The following is a 20,521-nucleotide window of genomic DNA, read 5'->3' as shown; positions in this document are numbered from 1 at the left end:
ATTGGTATGGTCTAATTGGTCAGTCAGCTTGTTTCAAACACTGATTGGCTCTCGTGACTCACCGGACACTACTGTTTCTGCGGTGATGTGTGGCAGGCGTGGGCTGCGGTGAACTAGAGGCATCGAGGAAAACCGTTTCTGGATTCAGGTCCACTTCTGTAGGACTAACCATTATCTTAGCAGCTGACAGTAAAGCTGTCTTCCCTTTATTATAGTTTTCCAAAACCTGCAGGACACAGAGGAAAAGAGAAACACAAGCCAGATAAAAAAAAATACAAATTAGAATAAAAATAAACATGAATAAATGAATGAATAGACAGAAACAAGCAGGTCTCACAGCCTACTTGAAATTGCGAAAATGTTTTTTATGTATTATATGATATCAAGATGAAATAAATGCACCTCAAAACATTATTACAAGGAAAAGCGCAATTTTAAGATACACAATTTTATCACATATTCATTTGTTGCAATGTTAACTACAGATTATTGAAGCATAAGTTTATTTGAACAAAACTATCAAAATATATAATTTGTAAACATACTAGGAAGATTTAATGCTTTGATATTCAATTAAAAATCCCTTTTTAACAGGTTTTTCACTTTTCATAACTTTTTTTTTTTTTGACACCAAGTGTAACTGAGCCATCAAGCGTAACACATTACATAAGAATATTTCATAGTTTTAAACACAGTTACACAGTGACATAAAATGATCTGTATTATGTGCATGATGAACACAAATCCTGCAGGACAATCAACAAGGACAAAGCTGAATAGAACAACAAAGGTAGAAGTCCAACAGCCACAAGATGATAATGCGTATTTCTTTATTAATGTGTGTAAACATGAGTATGTATAGAGTTAGAGACAATAATCAGTAAATTAGAGACACATATAAGTAAATGGATATAATGAAATGCAATGGAAGAAACTGTAAAACAATGATGTACATGTACCATGAAAAAAAAAAAAAAAAAAAAATCCACCTACATACTACAAACAATAATAAAATAATTGCACAAAACCATTTACTTAAAATGAGAGCAACTGTATAAATTTCAGTAATGATAATAAAAAAAGCGTCTTGAATGAACGGTAAACTACATGTTAGATCAAATGCTTAGTGAGTAAACATTGATTTTTAATCCAATGGTCCATTTAGCACATTTTCTGCAGAATTTCACAGATTTTTCTCCAATATTAGAGCAAAAATAAAAAAAATAAAAATCCACATTCCACTATAAACACATAAGGAGATTTTTTTTATCCTGGTCATACATGTTGGAACAACATTAAGGTGAGTAAATGATGACACAATGTTCACTGTTCCTTTAAATGTATACCCTCTGAGGCAGAACTACCACCACCAACAAGTAAACAAATGCTGATGATGCACACCGCAAGAAGCACCGCAGGCCTAAATCCACCTCCAAGAGTAATGCACCAAACGTAAAAGACCAGGTGATACACGCAGAGGAACAGAAGCTGCAAACTGCTAAAGCATAAACAACAGACCAAAACAGGAAGTTAAGAAGAACTGACAGAGAGACCAGGAACCTGCAGAAAGGAAGAGAATGACACCACAGATGCCCAAAGCTCGAGCTGATGGATATTTCTGCCAGCGAGGAACAGAGATTATTAGCTGCAAAGGAAGAAAGCACATGCATTTGGTTGTACTGTACATTGTGTGACATACACTGCCATTCAAAACTTTGGGGTTGGTCAGATTGTTATGTATTTGAAATAACTCTATTATGTTCACCAAGGTTGCATTTATTTAATCAAAAATACAGTAAGAGTATTACAATGGAATGCTTTCTATTTGAATATATTTTACACATCAAAATTAAAATCAAAAATTTCATCAACCAATAACAACAATATGCTAATATGCTTCTCAAGAAATATTTCTTTTTATTATCAATGTTGAAAACAGTCGTGCTGCTTAATATTTATGTGGAAACTGATGCTTTTTTTTCAGGATTCTTTGATGAATATGAAGAAAAAAAGCATTTATTAGAAATAGAATTTGTTTAACTTTATAAATGTGTTTAAAACTGTCACTTTTTAACAATTTAATGCATACTTGTTGAATAAAAGTATATATATGTGTGTGTATGTGTGTGTGTGTGTGTGTGTGTGTGTGTGTGTGTGTGAGACCCTGGAACACAAAACCAGTCTTAAGTCACTGGGGTATATTTGTAGCAATAGCCAAAAATACATTGTATGGGTCAAAATTATTGATTTTTCTTTTATGCCAAAAATCATTAGGATATTAAGTAAAGATCATGTTCCATGAAGATATTTTGTAAATTTCCGACTGTAAATATATTAAAACTTAATTTTTGATTAGTAATATGCATTGCTAAGAACTTAATTTGAACAACTTTATAGGTGATTTTATCAGTATTTAGATTTTTTTTGCACCCTCAGATTCCAGATTTTCAAATAGTTGTATCTCGGGCAAATATTGTCCGATCCTAACAAACATCAATGGAAAGCTTATTTATTCAGCTTTCAGATGATGTATAAATCTCAGTTTTGAAAAATTGACCCTTATGACTGGTTTTGTGGTCCATATATAAAACTGACCCCAGACTTTTGATCATTAGTGTATATCAGAGTCTTGAGACATAACATGTCTCTTCAGAACGAGCAGTCGAGGAACTCAATCTAGACTGAGGAGAAGTTAAAGGTGTGTTATCAAAAACGGAGGATTTTGCAGAACTGTTCTCCGCTGAGAGTTCAGCTGATGTGCTTTTAGACATTAGTCCGGTTGAGGGGATCTCTGAAAAGTCTGGATTTATGCTGGTTTTCAACAGAAACTCTGGGGGAGAAGGGGAATCTGATGTGTTTGGAAATGGAGTGATACTTTTGGAAGTTGTCTTCTGTAACTGAGAGTGGGACTCAGGAACAGATACATCTGTCATTTTGGAAGATATAGAGCCATTAGAGGGGATGGTTGAGTCTTGAGATGAGGGCATTTCTAACGTAGAGGTTAATGTAATGTTCGTTGGGGATTCAGACTGAGATGGACATGTTGATGGTTGTTGAAGGGCACAGAAAGTGTCTCCCGGCTTTATATCTAAACTAATGGAAGATGTATCTACAGTAACAGACATAACAGGGGTGAGAGTTTCTGTGATAGGGTTTTGAGGGTTTGACTCGGAAGTTGCTTGAAGACTGACAGTATTATCGGGTGATAAACCGTTCCTGTGAGTGTCTGAACCTCGTGGCTGGACAGAAACCGTTTCACTTGGAGTTCCAGAAGCAGAGCATGTTTCTGGAACCATAAAACATTCATCTGAACAGAGAGGTGTTAGAGAGGGATCTGGGAGTGCGTTAGGGACAGAAACACACGCTTGGATGCTAGTTCTCTGGCTTCCAACCTGTGCAGCCATTAGTTCTGAAATTAAATATGGGTTTTCCAGCACCTGTGAAGACAAACCAACACATTACCGTACAACAGACATAAGAACAAAGGAACATACTTTCAGAAGACAACAAGACAAGACAGTATGACAGCCCAAATTAAGAGCAACTAGATTTGCAGCAGGAGAAGTTATGCACCCAAAGTTTAATACTTAGGATTAGGGCTCTGAACAAACCCCAGACCTTAAATACAAGCAATAGTAATAGCAATAAGAAGAAGGAACAGCCATGCCAGAAATGCTTTTATGCTCATGGAATCCCGATGACGGCAGTTTCAGGGGACAAAAACAAAGACAGACCTTAATGTACAGACAAAAAAACAGACAGAATACACAAGATGTTGACACAGACCTGCAACACATATACCTGTCCACTGCAGCCCAAAAGCATTACAAGCAACTGATTCATTGACCCCAAAGCCATTCCGATAACAAAGACAGATCTGAGCACACCAGAATCCATTGGTACTTACTGTGTGTTACGTGTTATTTTACAGGGCTGAGCAATGCATTAAAATTATCAAAAGTAACAGAATGATTTCTGAAGGATTAAATGAGACTGAAGACTGGAGTAATGGCTGCTGGAATAAATTACATTAAATAAATAAATAAATAAATATATATAATATATATTTTATGTAATTTATATTATATAAGTATAATAACTTATAAATACTATTTTAATTATTTTGCAATTTGAGATATATAAATGCAATATTTTTTTTGATATTATTTCTTCTGAAATGGCTTAAAAGTTGTCTTTTTTTTTCCCAATCAAAGGAACTATGATTCAAAAATTTTAAATACAGCCCAAATCTAATTTATAAAAAAACATTTCTAACCACAGAGTCTTGTTTTTTGAGTGATGATGCAAATGAATCATTGTTTTGACAGTCTGAACTGAATTGCAGAAATTAATCAAACTTGCCAATTCAAATTTTGTTACTAAAGTTTAATTAGATGCATTATTAAAATACCTTTGTCTTAATGCTCTCATAATCATATAAAAGTCAAGAGCCAAAACTAGACTGATGAGACTTAAGAAAACTTCACTACAAGTGTATCAAAATCATCCCAATTTTTTTATTATGCAAAATCACTGTATTTATTTTAGAAATATATTATATATTCTCCAGTCCTAGTGGAAAGTTTGCTGCATTTATATATGCTGGATCCGGTGTTACTCAGATTTGCCCAGAATGGCATTTCATCAGCTACCCAATCACTGACTTTGCATTTAGCAAGAGTTAGACAGAAAAACATGCACAAAAACACACACATATAAAAACACACACCTTGTTGACACCATCCATCACCACATGGGGCATGTGTTCATTCAGCATGGCTGGAGAAATGATGACCTCATCAAAGGCCTTGTTATCCCCCCACAGAGCGGAGTAAGTGGGCTCTTCCTGACCACAACTAGAGAGAGAGAGAGAGAGAGAGAGAGAGATGGTACGAGGAACCTCAGACTTACAGTAAAACTGTGTAGACTCTAGCGAAACTTTGACTCAGATAAATGCAGTAAAAGAGTAATTTTGACAGGAAAAAAAATTCTGAAACTAACGAATAAACAATTATTACCCTAGCAACATTTGCATTTTAATAGACCTGTATTTTTTGTAGACCTCCAACTGCCATCAAAGAAAGTAAAAAATGTTACATTACATGATGTTTAATTTTTTTTTTTAAAACTTCTTTGTAAAAAAAAACATTTTTTTTTTTTACTTACATTACTGTTCAAAAGTTTAAGGTAAGTCAGGTTTTCTTTTAAATACATAAATAATAAAAAATACTTATATTCAGCAAGGCTGCATTAAATTGATCAATAATGAAACACTTGTACACAATACACACACACACACACACACACACACACACACACACACACACACACACACACACAAACCCCATAAAAAGGCATCACAATTATTTTCAACACTGATAATAATAAATGTTTCTTGAGCAGCAAATCAGCATATTAGAATGATTTCTGAAGGATCATGTGACACTAAAGACTGGAGTAATGATAATGAAAATCTAGCTTTGCATTACAGGAATAAATTACATGTAAAAATATATTTCACATTATTACAGTTTTTACTGCATTTTTGATCAAATAAATGCAGCCTTGGTGAGCAAAAAATACTTCTTTCTAAAACAACTGAATCCAAACTTTTGAACAATAGAGTACATTTTTAAACTTCAACCATGATTTTGTTTATTCATGTGCCCATTTACATCTTTTCCTACAGCTAAATTAACAAAGAAGCAGGAAATCTAAACAAGCAGAATCTATAAAAACATTTCTCAGTGCCAGACATTTCAATATTGTATTGGGGCACTGAAATGTACCCTATATCTGAAAAGCAGAGACCCATTTTCTTGTTGCATCAATCCATTTAATTTACTTCCTCTCTACTCACCAGATCTCAGGCGGGTGGTTGTGCACCACATGAATGACCCGTCCCGGTGGATACAGCGGCGTGGAGGCTGACAGGGCGATGCTCAAGTCACTGGGGTGCAGCCACAGGCGAGAGTTAGAGGGGGTCACGCCTTGAGATACAGGGGCTTCGTCATCCAGGGGTAGCTCTGATTTAGGGATGCACTTCGTACCCCCAGCAATGATCCGCCACTGAAACAAACAGCGAGAAACATACAGACTCTGTTCCAAAACCTAGTGAGCTGCCTACGCAGGCAGCATTTCAAGCATCATTTCCTGCTGAGAGCAGCTATCCAGCAAAGCAGCAGTGTGATTATGCAGAAATGCATCACATAGAGGCCAAATTTCTCACAAACGTCCCTGAAACTAATCAGAGGCTGGCAGAAAATATAAGTGCGATATAAGACGCTGTTCAAGATGCAAACAGAGTTAATCTGGCTTTCATTTCTTACATGCATCATCTCAGCTGCACATCAGCGCAGTGTTGGATTTGATAGTTCGTTGAAGTTGTTTGGTTTATGGTGAGTCATTTATATAAGCTAAACTGAGTAGGTGACTACTTTCCGGACAGCTGGTCTACTATAAGTTATGTGAGCCCTAATATGAAGTACAGTTCTGTTTAAAAGTTTGTGGTCAGTAAGATTTTTTTTTTTTTTTGAAAGAAATTAAAGGAATAGTTCATCCATATAGGAATAGTAGGGAAGTCATGGCCTAGTGGGTAGAGAGTTGGATTTGGAGATATTTAGCATTACATCAACAGATCCTCTGCAGTGAATGGGTGCCGTCAGAATGAGAGTCCAAACAGCTGATAAAAACACCACAATAATCCACAAGTAATCCACACCACTCCAGTCCATCAATTAATGTCTTGTGAAGTGAAAAGATGCGTATTTGTAAGAAACAAATTCATCATTAACATTAAAACGTCACTTCTGGCCAAAACATAAGTCCATAATCCATGATAACGGTTTTTCCAATTAAAAAGCCCAGCCCCATTAAAATCCAAAATGTTATAAATAATATTTTGTAAAAAATACTTGAACTTAACATAAAACAAAACTTATTAAGACAAAAATAAAATGATGTACACTTGAGAAAGTAACATTATGGATAGAGGACTTACTAGTTTGAAAAGTATAGATGGATTTGTTGTTGGTTTTTACAAACATGCAGCATTTCACTTCACAAGATGTTAACTGTTCGACTGGAGTTACCTGTGGATTATTGTGGGTTTTAATCAGTTGTGGTTTAAACTCGTTCTGACGGCACCCATTCACTGCAGAGGATCCACTGTTAAGCAAATGATGTAAAGTTAAATTACTACAAATCAATTTTTTTTTTTTTGGGGTGAGCTAGTTAAATAAATATTTTTAAAATTACCAAATTTTGAACATCTTACTGACTCCAAACCTTAGAATGGTAGTGTATTTTTAAACTGCACGCAAATTAGAAGCTCAAAGCCACAACCTTTAGAAAAGAGTTTAATGTTCCAATTACTGAACTAGAAAAGAGATGTAAAAAAGAAAAATCAGTTTGCAGGGCAAAAAAATCCCACATCTGTGGTTATAATTAGTAACATAACAATTTATCATTTACTTTATTCGCCCAGAGGAAAAGGATAAGGGGAAAGCACAATGTGATAGATATAACGAGGGCAGTTAATTACCAGCATACTTCAATGATAATAAATGCTACTGCATGCATGGACCCTCTAGAATACTTGATTCTCTACATACTTGTACAAATGTACATATTTATTTCAATGTACAGTCATCTGTTCATTATGGCAAACTAAACTACTTCTTGTCTGGGCTCTGATTGTGCAATAATAATAGAGTGATTGTAGATCATCTCTTACATATTGTGTACAAACACGCCAGTAAGTGAGGGGAATAAAGAAAATTCAAAGCAAGGTATGTGAAAATAAACAAATAAAAGGAAACATTAAGTTTCTTTTTCCTTTATAGTGTTATTCAGTTTTGTTTCATTAGAATTCCATCACACTGACTGGAATGGAATCAATATAATAGTTAACAGTAACAGTTATTTTCAACAAAACTGATGGCACATCGAGACTCTGGGAATAAGCCAGTTTAAGCAGTTCACCTTTGGTTTATCACTCTTCTGTAGGACTTCAAGTAAATGGCGACGGAAGCCCTCAAGCTGAGAGAGGCCAATCCTGAACGAACACAACAGCAAAACATTAACATCTGTCTGCTCAGATTATAAATGCATCCAAGCACAGCTGAACACTCATTTACCTGGGGACCAGATCTTTTCCCAACACGACTGAGGTGACGAACTCTTTCGAGTACTCCATTGCATCCTCACTATGAATTAAACAGAAACCGAAGCTTGTGTTCAAAACATGTTCTTTGATGTCAACAGTGTTCACAATCTGTTCTTCTTCTGCCATAATGTGACAGATTTCAGAGTGAAACGTGAGAATCAACAGTCGATTTAATGCTGACTTTATATTTAGATTCACAAAGTGATTTGTAATTTAAGTATTTAAAATATGTAATATAAGTTTTTTAGTTTTTTAGTGTGGCAGGTAAGAGTTTTCTCATTACCTACTGAATTAAACCAAAAACTCAGAAAAGGTTTTGAGTGACTCTCAACTCAAATTATATCCTTCCAAAAGATTAGTGCATCCTCTGGATTTGTGCATCCCCATGCATGTTTTTTGGGCTAATATTTCCCACAACAAATTGCATTACAGAGAAGGAGATCTGAAGCTTGTGACAAATCTCTTGAGTGTTTTTCAAATTTAGAAAAACATCAAAGAATGCAACTCTGAAGCTGCCATAACAGTTTTCGAATGTATGAACCTAGAAGTTACACTACCAATTTTATTTTATGTTTTTGAAGTCTCTTTTACTCACCAAAGTTGCATTTTTTTAAAATAAAAAATATTGTGAAATATTACTGCAATTTAAAATAACTGTTTTCTATTTTAAAGTTCCCCAAGTATGCCATTTCGAATATAGCGTGTAATGTAGCTGTATGTGAATGCAAATGATATGCAAAGTTGTAAATGCTTTGTTCCTCATATAAATGTACTCATAACTATGGCTCATAAATCATAACTATGGCTTTACGAGACTGCTTTTTTAGAGGTTATAAATAACCATTCACTTTCCTTGAGTGGAAACCGAACTTCTAAATTTATGATTCAGAGCAGAAAGAAAATAATACAGTTTTGGAACGACATCCGGTTGTATCAATAAGGACAAAATGTTCATTTTTGCACAAACTAATCCTTTAACACATCAAATCTGTTATCTAATGTCATCATGCTTCAGTGACGGCTAAACACTGTTTCTCTCTCTCTCTCTTAGAGGAGATCAGTTCTCAGCTCTCTCTATAAATGTAGTGTAAAACAGATCCCAGCTCAACAATAGAGAGGTCACACTGACCTGAGCAGGCCGCCGGGAGGGGAGTAGGAATAGCAGTGCAGCGAGGGATACTGTGGCCGGAGGAGGAAGGACAGGATGGCAGCTGTACCCGCACCCAGAGAGTGACCCACAATCACCAGCCCATAGTGCATCGTCCCTTTACCCTGAGACACATGCAAACACCATGATCTGGATCTTTTAGTGTCACATCATATCATGCACAATGCAAACTTTGCAAGCAACATCAGAATCAGAATTAGCTTTATTCGCCAGGTGTGCTCAAACACACAAGGATTTTTCTTTTTTTTTTAAGGTGCTCCTTGTACATACATACATAGATGCATACATACACATCTGACATGAGAACAGAATAAAAATAAAATAAAATTAGTAAGACTTAGCAATAAATAATGTGTATGAATCTGGAACAGTAGATTGATTTATGTACAGATTTGTGCAATTTTACTGTATAAATAAAGAGATATGCATATGTATTTACATAATATTTGAGAAAGGCAATCATTTAAGATGTAGAATGATTTACGGAAATGAATTACAGAGCACAGGTATTGATTCATATGTTAGCTGTTTAAGCTGGAGATAGTATGGGGGAAAAAAATGTTTTATGCCTAGATGTTCTAGTGCGCAGAGATCTGTAGCGTCTGTCTGAGGGGAGAAGTGCAAACACGTTGTGTCCGGGGTGAGAGGGGTCTTTGATGTTACCTGCCCGTTTCTTCACTCTGGAGCTGTACAAGTCCTGAAGACTGGGCAGGTGCACACCAATGATCCTTTCTGCTGCCCTAACAGTCTGTTGCAGTCTTCTTAAATCTGATTTGCTGGTTGACCCAAACCAGACAGTTATAGAAGAGCACAGAACCGACTCAATAATAGCTGAGGAAAACTGTGTCATCTGTGCCTGTGGCAGGTTGAACAACCTCTGCTGGGCCTTTTTCACAGTGGAGTCAATGTGAATGTCCCACTTCAGGTCCTGTCCTGCTATTTACTTGGCAGTCACAGGCCTCCTGGTTTTCATCCAAAATATCTTAAATAGTGTTCCTAAGATAAACAAAGCTTTTATGGGTTTGGAACGACATGGGGGTAAGTGATTAATGACAAAATTACATTTTGGGGTGGAGTATCCCTTTAAACAGGCAGACATTCAGCTTTTTTTTTTAGTTGTTTTATGTACTTTTATAGCAAATACATACAAATTAGAGGTTGGCTGATATTAGATTTTGGTAATTTATTAATAATGGCATTTAAAGGGAGGCTACTAACAGGCAATTAATGCTTCATGTAAGCGTGGCCTAATGGTTACTACTGAAACTATTACTGAACTACTGAAAGCCTGTAGAAAGTGCAACAGTGCAGCATTTTTATTTTGAATAAGCTGCGCAAACATGTATTTAAAGATATCATAGCTTTTTGAAGTTTAATAATCACAATTGGCCATATGGTGATTCCTGTTTTGGTTCATGAATGGTGTGTTCCACGCATGTAGAGAAAAACTGCAAGGCTTTGTCAAAGTGACGCTTCATATACGTTTTTGAAAATTATTAGAACACTTTTGCAGTCTGTGGGAAAATAATATAAATAAGCTCTGTGATGTCTAAATTAATAATCATAACGCGTAGAATAACATGTTAACACTTACCAAATCTCTCCCAAAGGCTTGAGAGAGGATCATTTCTTGCTCTAGTTTCTTCTTTATGTATTCAGCTGAATAAACCATTCCCTAAATAAAAGATTCACGAGAATGAGTTTGCAAAGTTTTTGTGTTCATGTGTGTCAATATGCGTGTGTTTTTGCAGCACCTTGTGTCCGAGCCATGTGCCGTGCTGCTCCTCTACAGGCAAACGCTCAGAATCACCAGTAAGATCCGTTAAAGCGTCCTGAGAAAGATAGCAGAAGGGGAACAAATTTATTGAATGGCGAACCAGAGATCCACGTAAGGGATAAAGTACAGCAAACCAGCCATTAATGCAAAAAAAACTACTGGCTTTATTTTACAATATTGACTGTCTCACTGTACATTACTACATGGCTACTTCTCAAATAAATAAATAAATGGACATGAAATATTGATTTGAGTCCAAGTTATTTTATTATGTGAAATTGAAGAGACCACAGAGTGATATGAGAAACATGAAACTATTTTGAATTGTAGGAAATCAATAGCTTAGTGCTACAGTCAGATGTATAGTTTAGTGTCATTTTATGACTGATTTCGGACAACTTTATTATTAAAATGTGTGTTAAAGTACTTTCTTTTGTCACTGCTCAAGTATTCTGCTTAGAAATAGCTAGTATTTTAATTGGATGAAGATACAATGAAGCCTGACCTCATGAGTGTTGTTGACCCACCTTAGGAGACAAAGTCCCTCTGATGCTGATCACAACTTTTTTCTTTGCATGATCGACTGCTACAAAGAAGGGCGTCTCATAAACCTGCAAATCCCATCAAAAATACGGACAATAATTGTATTAATCACACGTTTCACATTTATCACTTTAGCTACGGGTTCTCAAACTGAACAATTTTAGTCAGGCGATGACTCATTGATGTGAACAGACATTTATCACACAAGACACTACGCCTCAGGATTTAGCAGGATTAAGTCATGGGGACTGAGGAATTAATTTAAGATGCCATACCGCATCATGGAAGGATGTGTAGACAATTTGGACTTCTTTAAGGTCTCTGTCCAGAAATTGTCGTCGGATGGCAAGGACGTTACAGCCACAGCAGTTATCCTCCTCAATGGTGATGGACTGAGAGAGACGAGAACCTGAAACTGAAGTGTTGCAGCTGACGAGAGAGAAGAAGAGACACAAAAGGGAAAAAAATAAATTTATTTGATTTTATTTATATGTCCTATGAAAAAAAAATTATTTATTATCCATGACAAAAAAAAATATAAAAAGTAAATAAAATAAATATATATATACACACACACACACACACACACACTGAAATGACAAAAGTCAAATATTATCAATTATAAAATGCAAAAAAAAATAAAAAAAATAAAAAAAATAACGTTACATTTTATTTTTTCAAAAAACTTTTTGAAAATAAAACGCTAAAATATAGGTGAAATATTGTTCCAGATATGTTTATGTAAAAATTAAACAGTATACTTATTCTGACATGTACTTATTAAAATATATAAAAGAATAAGTATTCATCCTGTATTTTATTATATTTTAAATTATTAAAAACTTTTTCCTGACAAATTTGCAAAACATAGTGGTTTGAAATACACACACACAATTTTTTGCATGTTCTAATTGATAATAAATTACATATCTATTTTATAATTATACTCATGACATGTCATGCATTAATAATTCAAAAATCAAATTAATATTTGAAAAAATTTAAATAAATTGCCGCAAACCCCTGGTAGTTAGGACTAGGCTTTAGCTTCAGTTTAATTCAGCTTTATATTTAGTAAAGTGCGAAGTCTACCAGAAACATGATGTCAGGTAACTATACCATTATAAGAGCCTCTCTTATTCGCTCTTATCTCGTTTCCTACCAGCTGTGCGGAACAATCATATCATTTTTTTTACGTACGAGCAAGTGCTGACAAGTTTGCAGAGTCCACACGCTGGTTTTCTTAAAAGATATACAGGCCAGCCATACGCCGCCATGGCAAACAGCATGTAGTAACACACCTCCTTATACATGGCCATCTCAGACTGTAAACAGAAGGAGAGTATCATAAATAATAAACATACATCAACACAAGCACACATATATACGGTATTCTTCAAATACCGAGTTCTTGAGGTCCAAGTATTTAGTGTTGCGAGTTACAGGTATCCCAGACAGAAAGGCTAAAACATCATTGTTTGCCTGAAAGAAAGAGAGAGAAAAAAAGTATTATTATTTGGACGGTGAGGGATAATCATCCAATCAAAAGTAATGTTACGGAAAAGCTAATGCACACCTGATCCAAGATGGCTGCCCTCTTGGCCCGTTGTCTCTGTCGGAGTAGGACCAAGCCAGCGATGATGTCACTCGGCACGATATCCAGATCCCGGAAAAACTCGGCAAACAAGCTGGCCACCTCAGAATAAGCGTCCTGAGAGAGAACATCTTTTGCTGAGAATGCTGTGTGTGTGTGTGTGTGTGAGAAACACTCTCACAGTAACTGGCATCTGTGTGTATCTGAGTTGGTGTTGGAGTCTTACAGATTGTGTATCTTTTGTTCGAGTGCAGCACATGAAGAACTTGAGTCTCCTGCTCCAGCTGCTGGCTTGACCTTCTTCTAGCCTGTGTCTGGAAGAGATAAAACCCAACTGAGCAAATATCATGAATAATAGGTCAATAGATGCCTATTACATTGATTGAATCACATATCGAGAGAGAGGAATGGAAAAATGGGGTATGCAACAAGTAAACTGCTGTGTGCGTGTGTGCTTCTATATATATATATATATATATATATATATATATATATATATATATATATATATATATATATATAAATACACAATACCAGTTAATGTTTAAAAATGGGATGTGCACAATATTGCTGAAATGAAACCAAAACTTATTTTACATAATATTTACTCAATGTACTTAAAAAAAAAATGAAAGCAAAAAAAAAAAAAAAATTCAGTATTATTTTAATATTTATTTCATAATATTATTATATTATTTTAGTATTAGTTTTTTATTTTACATTTGTTTTTATTTTTATATTTTCACTTATCATTATAACATTAAAGTTATTCCATGTGCTTTTGTCATTTTTATTCATTTTTGTATTTTAATATTTCTATTTAGCTTTCATTTATTTTTTACATTTATTTGAGTTATTTTTGTACCTCAACTTAAAGGAAATGCTGCTTAATCAAAATAAAATTAGTTTAAATTCTTCATTTTAAAATTAGAAGTAATTGTATGTGATTTTGTCATTTTTATTAGTTTTCGTTTTTTAATTTTTTATTTAGCTTTCATTTATTTTACATTTTAATTTTCATACATTTATTTGTATTATTATTTTTAATGTAGTTATTTTAGTACTCCAACTTACTTATTTAGAACCTATACTCAATTTTATAAAATTATTTTTAATTAACGAAAATAAAGTTTTAAATGTTTTATTTTCAGTTAATAATACCAACAGTGCATAAAATGTGCACTTTTAGCAATCTATGGGAAAAAAAATCTATGGTGTGGATTTAAATAGGGTAAAATAAACACCACACTCTTATTGAATGCAGAAATAACCAAATAATTACTGAACAAAATATTTAATAAATGAACACTTATAAGGTGGGGGAATCATAAAACTTTGCAAAAGATTGCTGTGGAGTATCCCAAATCAAGCTAGCATGAACACTGTTCAGCGCTGTACCTGAGAGTGTACGTTGTGAGGTTACGCTGACGACGGCGAGTTGCTTTCAGCTTCACAAAGGTTCGTCCGGTGGGGTCAAAGGTACACATCATGGTGAAACACACACTGAAGATGACCAGCCAATTACATGCCACGATTCCTGTTGAAAAATATAAACCAAACTGTACTGTATACATCTTCATTTGGTGCTTATAGATTCAGTTCAGCAGGAAGCCCTTTACTGTAAAACTAACCAGCTGTCTTTTTGTCAGATCGTGTCTTGTATAGACAGAAGATTGGCATGGAAGTGAAGTGTGCTATTATGGGAAGGGGGAGGACAATGAGCGACACTGATTCATGGTCGGCACAGACATGGGAAAAGCTATACTAGACGTATTGTTAGAAAGCGTGCGTTGAGATTCCAGGACATAAATAGCTATAAATGACTTTCAAGCTTACAGAAATCTGCTGAGATTAACAAGGGGAGGTTTCATGAGATTTTAACACATGCCTGGACTGCCTCATGCTGGTAGGACATCACATGCCACACTCTCTGAAGACTATTCTGTTTTTTTAACTTGCTGCCGAAAGTGGTGACGCATGTTAGGGCTCACAATTTCACAAAAACATTAACAACATTGATAATTATAAGAGCCATTATTAATATCTGAGTATCAATAAGAAATGAGCAGCAAATCAGCATATTAGAATGATTTCTGAAGGATCATGTGACACTGAATGATGATGCAACATTAATACATAATTTAAAACAGCTTCAAATGTGGCTCTGATCCCAGACTTATGATACGTTCGTTATGAATAATCTTATCTTTTGGTTTGCATCCATGAGAGAGAAAAAGATAAAATGAGATTGTGCGCTTTTATCCAAAGCGAGGAACAAAAGCAATTTGAGAAGGAGCCAACAATATTCGTAATATACAGTGCCAGGTTTTTTATATGTATCATTTTATATGTAAAGTTTTTAATTTACTGGATTCTCCAAAAACAAGCAGTGGTTGTTAAAATATAAACTAGTTCATCATTTAATTTAAAGAAAACAACCTCAGCATATATGTGACTCTGGACCACAAAACCAGGCTTAAGTGTCAATTTTTCGAAATTGAGATTTATACATCATCTGAAAGCTGAATAAATAAGCTTTCCATTGATGTATGGTTTATTAGGATCGGACAATATTTGGCAGAGATACAACTATTTGAAAATCTGGAATCTGAGGGTGCAAAAAAATCAAAATATTGAGAAAATCACCTTTAAAGTTGTCCAAATTAATTCTTAACAATTCACATTACTAATTTAAAAACTAAGTTTTGATATATTTACGGTAGGAAATTTACAAAATATCTTAATGGAACATGATCTTTTCTTAATATCCTAATGATTTTTGGCATAAAAGAAAAATCGATAATTTTTACCCATACAATGTTTTTTTGGCTATTGCTAAAAATATACCCCAGCGACTTAAGACTGGTTTTGTGGTCCCAGGTCAGTAAAATTGATTATACACATATAAAAAAATAAATATATATATATATATATCATTAAGATGGATATAAAATTACTCACAATGTCAGATTTTTAGTCATATTTCCCACCCCCTATATGTCACTTCAAGGCTTTTAATTTCCCATCTAGCCCTTCGGGCAGGCATTCTTCAGATTTTGGTAGCCAAAATGAATTTAAATAGCCCTAATAAAAAGGATATCAGCTAAACTTCACTGTGGACAAATCAGCATGATTCAAAATTTCTGCCATTGTATTTTTTCTTCAAATAACAAGTCAGGAGTTTAGGGGTCCAATGGATCCAAAAAAATGCATGGCTCGGATCAAATTACAGATTTTGAGTCACAGATTGGATCATTTTTTGGATGAGCAAAAAAAAAAAAAAAAAAAAAAAAAAAAATTATATATATATATATATATATATATATATATACAAATATATATATTATTATTATTTAAAGAACACCTTAAATATTTTGATCCCACAGCAGTAACTAGTAGCATAACTAAAAAAGGTCAACCATTATTAGTAAAGACAAGTGAACCGTCAGTAACAAATTAAGCACAAACAAAATAATTACAAAAAGCATCGATAAAATATAACAAAGCTACAAATAAAGTCATGTCTAACATTAGTTTTCAGGCACAGAAATGTAATAATTAAATGTAAAATAACTCTGCATAGTGTTCACCGTATAAATTAAACACTTTGTTAAAGCTGTGTTTTCTTGATCAACATTAATTACACAGACAGCAGCAGGTATTTATAGGCTGCTGTCCCTTTGATACTTTCTGTTTATATTCACTTCATTCAAACACAACTTTTTAAGGTAATCTTTGCTGGGACAGGTATTTGGAGATCATTTTGTGTGTAAGTGTCCGCTCAAGTGTAAGGATACGTGAAAGAGGAATCAGTTCTGTGTGCGCGTGTTGTCTGAAACACAATGCTTTGAGGGTGTGTGAGCAAATAACCGCCCGAGTACCGAATTGAGTTCTCTTTCACCTCTTCTTGTGCTTGAATGGTTTAAAACGCTTGAATGTTTAAATTGGCAAGACTTAGAAACATGTTCAAATGATCAACCACGTTGCCTATTCACCCCTACAAGCGAGTGAACAACGCCAATCAAGGAAGGGATTTAATTTTACTATTCAAGATAGCCGGAGTAGCTATTTTGTGAGGCCTGCACTTATTGTTTTTATTCAGGTCTTACCCAGGGCGAGGTTCTTGGCAGTGATGTCGGAGCAGGGCTGGTAATACTGAACCAACCAGGCAATGCCCACCACCGCGTACACCAGCTCCACTAGCAGGATGGCTGCAGAGAGGAGGAACTATTAATGTCAAGGGATGATTTAGAACCTAACCACATGGAGTATGACTTTTCATCGTAAAATCATGTTGCACTGTAAATTCTGAGGGGAAAAGTCTGAATTGTGAGATGTGAATTTGCAATTTGCTTGAAAAAATTTGAATCATGAGATAAAAAGTCGCAACTATTTTCTATTTTTTATTCTGAGGCGGCAGCAAAAAAAAAACGAATTATTTAATGTAAACTCAAAATTCAGAGAAAAAAGTCAGGTAATCTCACAATTATGAGTTTATAACTTCCAATTGAAAGATATAAACTCGTAATTCTAGGGAAAAAAATGCTTGAATTGTGAGATATAAACTTGCAATTGCAAGAAACAAAAGTCAGAATTGTGACATAAAAAGCCGCAATTACCTTTACATTTTTTTATTCCATGGTGAAAACAAGCTTCCATAAACCTCTAATCCATGTGTGTGAATCAGAAAAAAACACCAATGCATGCAATTACTGAACAAAATAGTCCATTTTAATTGGATTGAATTTAGAGCTCAGGATTTTTCCACTGAGCTCACTGAAACACATTCTGGGATTGCTTTCTCCAAAAAGGATACTTGCAATGCTGCCTTACCATTTGAAATAGAATTTGCCACAGAAGCAGTCTATGATGCCTCAATGCAGCCTTTGCAGGCTAGTTAACAGAGCTGACATGTGAGATCGCATGTATTAAGAGAACTAGTGGAAGTTTTTTTTCATGGTTGTTTTTATGGTAAATGTGCAAGTGTGAGTCTTACCCAGCCGTATATAGAGCACGTACTGCACTGCCTCTCTGGGTTGTGTATACAGGATGCTGCCTCGCATGCTCAGCCACATGATGGCACTCTCGCAGATCAGACAGCTTACCAGGATGCCCAGGTAACCGCGACCGTGATCCACCAGCGTGACCGAGCATGATTGCTCTGAACCGTACGGCAGCCCAAAGAGAACCATGGATAGAACCACAAGCCTGGCGAAAGAGCAAAGCTGTGACATCACATGAACGTACACACCTCGGAAATCTGATATTTCTGACATGATGTGAGTTAAAAAGATTTTCAGAATACAAATGAACATGTTTGTCGCCTCAAAATAGCCAAAATGAGTATAATTTTTTGGCAAGCTTTATCATTATTCTTCATTAAGAGCTGACAAAATGTGTATAAAAAATAGTACATTACAACAATAAACAGTAATGACAATCACAACTTATTTAATTCAGTACCTACAGTTGACATAACTCAACTCAGGAAAGTCAGTTGCTCAAATAAAAACCTAAAGTTTTATAATCATACTTATGCTCATATTTAAGTACAGCTGCTTATGATGCAATTCTACTTGAAGCATAAACAGAACAGATTTGACTGTATATGTTAAACCATTTCTTATGTAAACTGTCGCATTGATTAAACTAAATGTTATAATTTACATAAGCATTGATACACATACATACATTTACATATACCATACACATACCGTTAAAAAAGTTTGGGATCAGTTAGATTTTTCATGTTTTTTAAATCAGTGTCTTATACTCAAGACTGCAGAAATACAGTAAAAACAGGTAAAAACAGGTTTGATTACTTGTTCGTGCATGAATGTAAAAGAACACACTGTACAGACAAACACAAGTACAGACTCACCATATGCAGTGTAGTATGAACAGGAAGAAAGCCGGTAACACCAGGTCATCACTGCCGACTGACCAGCGTCGCCGAAACAGTACCATGCCCGGCATCACTGCCCTGAAACACACGTCAACACACCCAAGTTACAGACCGCCTGACTCACACACACAGTAAGACTTCTCATTCCCCACTTCTTCAATTCTGCAATAGAGATGAGAGAAACACAACAAGGCCAAAAAAGAAGGCAGAACACATGCACACACTAAAAGCACGGAAGTGAAAAAAACCGCAGCTTTTCCACACATTTCAAAACACAGCACAGAAAAATATTCTTATGATCAGTTACTTTAAAGAAATATATCACCCAAAAAATGGAAAATTCTGCCATTTACCCTCATTTCATGACAAAAACACCATTCAAGTATAATTTTTCTTATCAGTTTTATAATTGTGCATCAGAGATTGAAACTGAACCTGGTTTGATAGGAATAAGACACTAGAGAGAGAGAGAGAGAGAGAGAGAGAGAGAGAGAGAGAGAGAGAGTGGATTGAGGAAAATTATGAAAGAGGAAAAGAAAGGCAAAGAGGAAGTGGCCCATGAGAATGACGACAGAAAAAGAAATCAATATTTAGCAAGTGTAATGAGTGTGTTTACTTATGCTGTCCTTAAGCATACTTGCCTACTAGTTTGTTTGTAATGTTATGGTAAAGCTATGTGGTTGCTAGAGTATTTAGATGGTTGCTAGGGTGTTATGTCTGATTGGCAAGGTGTTGCTTTGCAATTACTAGGGAATTCTTGGTGGCCAGTGCATTGCTATGCAGTTGCTAGGGTGTTCTGGGTGGCTGCCAGAGTGAAGCTATGTGATTGCTATGGCATTGCTATGCAGTTACCAGGGTGTTGCTATGCAGCTGCTAGGATGTTCTGGGTGGCAAGTGCGTTGCTCTACTATAGTTTCTAGGGTATTTGGGTGGTTTCCAGGGAGTTGCTATGTGTTTCAGAGGGTGTAGTTGTTAGGGTGTTGCATTGCAGTTGTTGGGGTGTTCGGGGTGTTGCAGTGCAGTTGTTAGGGTGCTCATGGTGTCCAAGATGTTGCAGTGCAGTTGTTAGGGTGTTCAGGGTGTTGCAGTGCAGTTGTTAGGGTGTTCATGGTGTTGCAGTGCAGCTGTTAGGGTGCTCATGGTGTTCAAGATGTTGCAGTGCAGTTGTTAGGGTGTTCAAGGTGTTGCAGTGCAGTTGTTATGGTGTTCATGGTGTTGCAGTGCAGCTGTTAGGGTGCTCATGGTGTTCAAGATGTTGCAGTGCAGTTATTAGGGTGTTCATGGTGTTGCAGTGCAGTTGTTAGGGTGCTCATGGTGTTCAAGATGTTGCAGTGCAGTTGTTAGGGTGTTCAAGGTGTTGCAGTGCA

The 20,521-nt window shown here is 35.4% G+C and overlaps 1 protein-coding gene across 2 annotated transcripts in view; it reads right to left on the bottom strand.

The window, feature by feature from the left end:
* Positions 1-20,521, bottom strand: part of LOC109061340 (diacylglycerol lipase-alpha-like) — a 36,682-nt gene that overhangs the window by 3,761 nt on the left and 12,400 nt on the right. Inside the window, exons 2-19 of one of the 2 annotated variants that reach the window (XM_042759495.1) lie at positions 19,131-19,232; positions 18,246-18,457; positions 17,359-17,460; positions 14,648-14,786; positions 13,476-13,563; positions 13,232-13,366; positions 13,060-13,137; positions 12,856-12,980; positions 11,931-12,084; positions 11,640-11,723; positions 11,090-11,167; positions 10,930-11,010; positions 9,297-9,439; positions 8,139-8,207; positions 7,984-8,056; positions 5,861-6,069; positions 4,730-4,856; positions 63-226 (exon numbers count right to left, since the gene is read on the bottom strand). In XM_042759495.1, the coding sequence (XP_042615429.1) occupies positions 63-226; positions 4,730-4,856; positions 5,861-6,069; positions 7,984-8,056; positions 8,139-8,207; positions 9,297-9,439; positions 10,930-11,010; positions 11,090-11,167; positions 11,640-11,723; positions 11,931-12,084; positions 12,856-12,980; positions 13,060-13,137; positions 13,232-13,366; positions 13,476-13,563; positions 14,648-14,786; positions 17,359-17,460; positions 18,246-18,457; positions 19,131-19,225 (2,156 nt within the window). In that variant the 5' untranslated portion in view covers positions 19,226-19,232. Of the gene's footprint in view, positions 1-62; positions 227-2,492; positions 3,438-4,729; positions 4,857-5,860; positions 6,070-7,983; positions 8,057-8,138; positions 8,208-9,296; positions 9,440-10,929; positions 11,011-11,089; positions 11,168-11,639; positions 11,724-11,930; positions 12,085-12,855; positions 12,981-13,059; positions 13,138-13,231; positions 13,367-13,475; positions 13,564-14,647; positions 14,787-17,358; positions 17,461-18,245; positions 18,458-19,130; positions 19,233-20,521 lie in introns of those variants that run through there. The other variant, XM_042759497.1, reaches the window with a different exon arrangement.

Source organism: Cyprinus carpio, chromosome A7 (assembly GCF_018340385.1).
Source record: "Cyprinus carpio isolate SPL01 chromosome A7, ASM1834038v1, whole genome shotgun sequence".
Lineage (NCBI taxonomy): Eukaryota > Metazoa > Chordata > Actinopteri > Cypriniformes > Cyprinidae > Cyprinus > Cyprinus carpio.
The sequence above is the reverse complement of the archived record's forward strand: the minus strand, read 5'-3'. Positions and strand labels throughout refer to the sequence as shown.